We start from the raw sequence: 6,615 nt of genomic DNA on the forward strand, positions 1-6,615 counted from the left end.
TATATATATATATATATATATATATATATATATATATCATCTTAACTTTCCGCCAACAACATTGGATTTTTAAAAAAGCAATTGTTTAACTTGAGAATTCTGATAGATAAATTTAACTTTATAAAAAAACAAATAAAATACAATTCATTTTCTATGATAAAAAATAAAAACTCATTGTTAAAGCTTTTATAATACATAAGAGTTTTTTCAGATTTTTACACAGTCCAATATAAAATCTGCATCTGAAGATTCAGGTTGCAGAAAAAGGGTGAAAATTTTACATTGCCGACAGAAGATTAATTATTACTTTATTAAGTAATTACAATATTGTATACCTTCAGCAAAGGTCTCGACAAGTTCATTTGATAAAATGTAGTATATGTTTGAGAATCTGTATATTCCTCAAAATCGATAACTTCATCCTTTTCTTTCATATTTTTTATTCTGCTTTTCTTTTCTTTAGTTTTAAAGATATCTACAATTAATCAATAAGAGAGATAAATATTTATATATTATTTCTAAGACAATATAAATATAAATAAAATACAAATATAATGTAATCAGTTTGTAATATTCCTTATAATATGTATATGCAAATATAAAAATCACAATTTCTATTTATTTGTTTTGGTTATATAATATAAATAAAATTAATTACATCTACCTTTTTTAAGCTCATCTTCAGATAGAGAAATTACATCATCATCCTGACCTATTCCTGGTTCAATTTTAATAGGGTCATCTTCAGTTCCAGCCTAGCAATTATAATAAATATAAAAATTTTTGTTCATAACTTTATCGCAATTTTAACAATAAAAATTTCATTAAAAAAAAATTTCATTAAAAAAGTACAATTTACTATAAGTTACAAATAATAGAGACAATGTGATACTTACTTGCCCTTGATATTCCTTTCTGACTTTTTTTATCTTATCATCTAATTTTGTGTTTGGTTTGCGTTTAATATACTTATTCAAGTCATTCCAAGGATCCAGATTGTGTTCAGCTGAAGTAAATTGGAAACTCTTGTCAAAATCTTTGTTCTCTTTTTTCTTCTGCTTTCGTGGTTGAAACTGATAAATAGAGTTTAGGAGAAAATGTATAATGAATTCGCTCATTTGTATTATATTAGATTAGTGTACTAAAAGCTGCTATATTATAAAATTAGTAAAATAAAAGCATATAAATGTTTTAAATAATTAAATACCTAAGAATGATACTGTCGTTTATTTAACAGAATATTATTTTTATTGTCAAAGTATTTTATGTCACTATATTTACATATTTATGTACAAAGTAATCTTTAATGTATATTATCTAGGATAATAAGAGTATCCGAATTCATTAATATCCAAGATATACCTATTCACAAATGATAAATTCAGTCACTAGCACTACATTGGAAAAGAGTATAGTTTAAGTGCTGTTTTATATAAAATAAAATACAGTGGCATAATATAATCTTTGACAAATGCAATAATACATATATCACCATTGGATATTTGTTATTATTGCATATTTAATTGTGTAAAATATTTATATCTATGCTGTTATTTAACTTTGCTAATTTATATTATAAAGCAGTTTTTAGTACTAATCTAATATAGCACTAACACTAATCTAATATAATGCAAGTAATCGAATTCGCTAACAGAAAAATATGAGAAAGAGGATTTAATGGAATAAAATGTTTTTAAAATAAATCGCTTGTATTATTTCGACACAAGCTTTTATTTCTGCTTACGTCGTCTTCCTCATCCGAATTCTCGGAATAATTTGGTACCTCCTGATCATCCTTAATCGTTTTTATCAAATCGCAGTTGCTCATCATTTCTTATTGCTTAGATTAAAATACCGGCGAGAGAAACATACAGCATTTGCCAGCGTTTGTTTTGAAGTGCTTTGGATTTTTTGGTGGTTAACAAAGGTTAACATGGACAACACGTGGACGTCGTGAATGCATATTAGACTCACATGTTCATTACTCAATTGCTGATTGTATTGTGAGTACATAGGCGTCATCGTGATCTTTTTCAATAATCTTTTTCAATAATTTTCGACTCTATACGCCATTGTTTTGTACGATATCGGAATAACTTAACAAGCATGAAATATGAGAATAATTGCCAGGATAATTTGTAGAAATAATAAAAAAATAAAGTAATATATAAAAGTCAATCGTTTATACATCGTTTGAAAAATAGAAAAAGATGAAGAATGTGTGAAAATGAAAACAGAGTTTTCCATGATTGCCAACTTATGCTTCCATTTGATGAGTGGTAACATTGTACATTTCAGCTTGGTGCTCTGCTCTGTTCATTTTGCGAAAATTGGCGGGAAGAGAGGCTGCTTCTCTCAGAGTGACTGCTTCACTGCTGTGATCTGTGTGTTTGCTTGACGTTTTATCGTTTTCCTACGTACATGATAAATATTTTATTGACATGGGTATTTTAGGCTTGTCGAAATTAATAGCAGACGTAGCTCCGGAAGCTATCAAAGAGCGAGAATTAAAGCATTATTTTGGTAAGTTATTGTTTATCTTGCGTTTAATTTTATGTTTTTAACCATCACCTATGATCCACGAATCTTCTTACACATCTCAGATAAAATTGTATAATCTCAATCCTCATAATCAATTCTGTTATTGACGTATTGGTATATTATTGATGTTTATTTGGAACTGTTTTTGGCTACAGGTCGCAAGATTGCTATTGATGCATCTATGTGTTTGTATCAGTTTCTTATAGCTGTTCGCAGTGAAGGAGCACAGCTCACTACTGTAGATGGCGAAACAACCAGGTATATTTTTCTTAATTGTACAACAAACTTTTACTATAAGTTGTGCTAAATTTTTATCAAATATTGTAAAAAATTATCTCAAGAAGGTAACTTATAAAAGATTATTGAGAACTAATCGGTTATGTAAACTTTAAGCCATTTAATGGGTACATTTTATCGTACCATACGCATGGTAGAGCAAGGAATAAAACCTGTGTATGTATTTGATGGAAAACCACCGAATCTGAAAAGTGGAGAATTAGCTAAAAGAGCTGAAAGAAGGGATGAAGCACAAAAACTTTTGCAAGCTGCCGAAGAAGATGGTAATGACAAATTATATCTCATTATTACTGTAGTAATATTTGAAAAATGATTTATGTTCTGTATAAGAAGATCATGACAAATTTTCATAACAGATATTTTATTAAAGGAAATGTGGAAGCTATTGACAAGTTTAATAGGAGATTAGTTAAAGTTACAAAAACTCATGCTGATGAAGCTAAAGAATTACTTCAGTTAATGGGTATACCTTATATTGATGTAAGTATTTGTTTAAAATTATAGTTTTTTTATTCATTTCTACGATGAATGTTTTCTATGCAGGCTCCTTGCGAAGCTGAAGCACAGTGTGCTGCTTTAGTGAAGGCCGGTAAAGTTTTTGCCACTGCTACAGAGGATATGGACGCACTCACTTTTGGATGCAATGTGCTACTTCGACGTTTAACCTTTAGCGAAGCCAGGAAGTTACCAGTACAAGAGATTCATTTTGATAAAGTTCTTGCAGGCTTAGAGCTAAATCATAATGAGGTATGCATTTAAATTATTTTTATTAATTGGTTTATTAATTTTATTCTCTTATTAAGTAACATATTATTTGCAGTTTATCGATCTGTGTATTATGTTGGGTTGCGATTATACAAACAGTATCAAAGGAGTTGGTCCAAAAAGAGCAATAGAATTGATAAAAAATCATAGATCTCTTGAAAAAATTATTGAAAATCTAGACGTCAAGAAATATCCCATTCCGGAAGATTGGAATTACAAAGATGCAAGATTATTGTTTCAAGAGCCAGAAGTGTCTAATCCAGATGACATCCAGGTAATTTTTTGCATTGAATAATTTTTCTCTGTGTAATTTACATGTATTAAATATTTTTTTATTTTTGTAAGTTAAAATGGTCCGAACCAGATGAAGAGGGTCTGGTGAAGTTTTTATGTGGTGACAAGCAGTTTAATGAGGAACGGGTTAGAAATGGGGCTAAAAAACTTCACAAGGCTCGAAACACATCTACACAGGGCCGATTGGATTCGTTCTTCAAAGTTTTACCGAACTCAACTCCGACTCCAAAGCGAAAGGTGAGATTTTTCGAACAAACCATTTTAATATTACTTAATATCTCTAAGTTGAAATTAAATAAAATAAATAAATTTTCTTTACACTTATAGGCAGAAGAAAAAAAGCTTCCAGCTAAGAAGGCAAAGGCAGCAGGTAACAGTAAATTTCGCGGTAAAGCAAAGTGAGAGTAATTTTATAAATTTGACAAGAATGTATAGTAATGCTAATATTATAGTGTACTTATGTCTTATATATCTCAACACAATGTCCTACACACATGTTGTATATTTATTTTTATAAATTTCTACACTGCAGTTTCAGTTGGTAAACATGATATGATTTTTTTTCTATTTATTTCGTAAAATATACAATATTCGTGTACAATACATATTTTTATAAATTTCATCGTGACGAGCATTCAACAATGTGTCATGATATATTTTTATAACAATTTTTATATTACTATATTAGATTCATGCATGTTATTTATTGTCATTGTACATCTTCATGTTATTTTATTTCTTATCATATTTTATTTCTTCATATCATATTTTATATCTTCACATCATATTTTATTTCTTATTAATATTTCTAAATAATTTTTTATAATAATAGGCAGAAATTTAGAAAAAGACAAAGTTCTATCTGTTAATGTAATTATATCATCTCAGTCTTTATTTTAGCACCAAGTATGTTTGAACTACTATTTCTTGATTTGCAAAATTGATATAAATATTTATTAACAGGCAGTGATTACTTATCAAAATTATACACTGTTATGTACAAAAGATATACAGTATATTTATATATAGTCGCAATATGAATTTTTTCCAATGATACATTATTGAAATGTTATAATTGTACTACCAATAGAATTTGGATCTAAAACATGGAACAACGCTCGCTCAATATTGTATGGTGCGTATACCCTGTCCACAACTGTTTGTAAATGATGAGCATCGGTCAGCTCGCATAATGCTCGCAAATATGCGACATTCAACTTTGCCCCTTCCTTCCATTGATGCATATTAAATCCGAACATATACTACAATTTAAAGTATCAGTTAGTACAATTTAAAGTATCAGTTAGTAATATATCATAAACAATGATTTTTATTATTATAACTGGCATGAATTAAAATTAAAATACCTGAACCAATAATTTTATTCTAACACATCCAGCAAATATACTTCCACAAATAAATCCCAGCGAGTCTGATGTCAATTGTTCAGGAACAGTTGATACGTAGGAGCCATGAGGTAATAAGTGTTTCTTTAAAATATGTTCTTTAAAAGATTGATTATCAGTATAAAAAATGGCATCGAATCTATAATGAAATTAAGTTCAATCTAATTAAAACTATATATTTTTTTATTCTTTTATTTTAATAAAATAATTTTTGTATTATAAATCTTATTCTGAAAACTTCTTCGTACTTATCATGCAATTGTAATTCTTTCTCGACGTCGGTTTCGTTTATTACTATAACTTCGTTGGCACCTAATGCCTTCATTACAGGCACGGCGTCCGTTCGGCAGGCGGATACTACATATCCACCCCATAATTTAATTAATTGCGTCAAGATACAACCGATCGGAGTACTTCCACCGAAAACGAGAACTCTATAACGATAATATTCTTCTCTAACAATAATTGATATTTTAGATATGAAAGCCAAGATGATATCAAGATATTACCGTTTTCCTTTGGCATTGCCTTCCTTGATAACAGATCTATTAACTAAAGCATCCCATGCCAGACAACCATTGTACGGCAGGCTGGCAGAGGCTTCGAAGTTACATGATTTAGGCCGTTTTGCTACTTGCGTTTCTGGAACAATTATATATTCCGCCATCGTGCCAGAAGCCCACGATGGAACGGCTAAAAATACTTCATCCCCGATATCGAAATTAATAACGCTTTGTCCAATGTCAACTATCACTCCTGCACAATCTCTCCCTAAAGTTACAGGTAGTTCTTTCTGTTTCTAAATACATAGGTATATGCATTACTGATTATAATGATACTGATTACAATGATGATTTGGATCACCAGATATCAGTGGGCTCTTGACAACTTTACTTACTCCTGAGTTAAGTAATCTTCTATAGATCCTAGAGTAACCAGAGCATATCTTTGTATCAATAACATTAATTGAGGCGGCCTTAACTTGTATAAGCAATTCGTTTGATTTTTTAATCGTTGGCATTTCGGAATCGTCTATCAGTAATACACCCTGGAGCAATAGTAAGGCTGGTATTCATAGTTGATTTTTATATTTAAGACATTATCTTAAGTCATGTAACAAACCAATCACTGCTTCATATTAGCATCTTAATATTATTTAAGACGATCTTATATAAATAACAATGAACTATGAATACCGAACTATATATATTTATATCTATATTCAAAATCATAATATGATGTTTTATATATATATATATATATATATATATATATATATATATATATATATATATATATACTACAGTATACA

At 29.2% G+C, this 6,615-nt stretch overlaps 3 protein-coding genes across 3 annotated transcripts in view; 1 reads left to right on the top strand and 2 right to left on the bottom strand.

The window, feature by feature from the left end:
• LOC105619301 (probable ATP-dependent RNA helicase DDX27) overlaps nt 1-1,831 on the bottom strand; it is a 4,120-nt gene extending 2,289 nt beyond the window's left edge. The window contains 5 exon segments of the mRNA XM_012200824.1: nt 220-242; nt 336-475; nt 665-755; nt 897-1,073; nt 1,745-1,831. Coding sequence (XP_012056214.1) covers nt 220-242; nt 336-475; nt 665-755; nt 897-1,073; nt 1,745-1,831 — 518 coding nt within the window.
• Nucleotides 1,832-2,441: 610 nt separating this feature from the next.
• LOC105619269 (flap endonuclease 1) lies at nt 2,442-4,299 on the top strand. The gene is made up of 8 exons (XM_012200794.1): nt 2,442-2,523; nt 2,697-2,799; nt 2,935-3,101; nt 3,209-3,318; nt 3,382-3,585; nt 3,659-3,877; nt 3,949-4,134; nt 4,225-4,299. Exons 1-8 carry the CDS (start codon nt 2,442-2,444, stop codon nt 4,297-4,299), a joined length of 1,146 nt encoding a protein of 381 aa, XP_012056184.1.
• Nucleotides 4,300-4,955: 656 nt separating this feature from the next.
• Nucleotides 4,956-6,615, bottom strand: part of LOC105619302 (reticulon-4-interacting protein 1, mitochondrial-like) — a 20,391-nt gene continuing 18,731 nt past the window's right edge. Inside the window, exons 2-6 of the mRNA XM_012200825.1 lie at nt 6,202-6,368; nt 5,813-6,102; nt 5,552-5,737; nt 5,265-5,442; nt 4,956-5,159 (exon numbers count right to left, since the gene is read on the bottom strand). Of these exons, the coding sequence (XP_012056215.1) occupies nt 4,956-5,159; nt 5,265-5,442; nt 5,552-5,737; nt 5,813-6,102; nt 6,202-6,368 (1,025 nt within the window). The remainder of the gene's footprint in view (nt 5,160-5,264; nt 5,443-5,551; nt 5,738-5,812; nt 6,103-6,201; nt 6,369-6,615) is intronic.

This window comes from Atta cephalotes (assembly GCF_000143395.1).
Source record: "Atta cephalotes unplaced genomic scaffold scaffold00020, whole genome shotgun sequence".
NCBI lineage: Eukaryota > Metazoa > Arthropoda > Insecta > Hymenoptera > Formicidae > Atta > Atta cephalotes.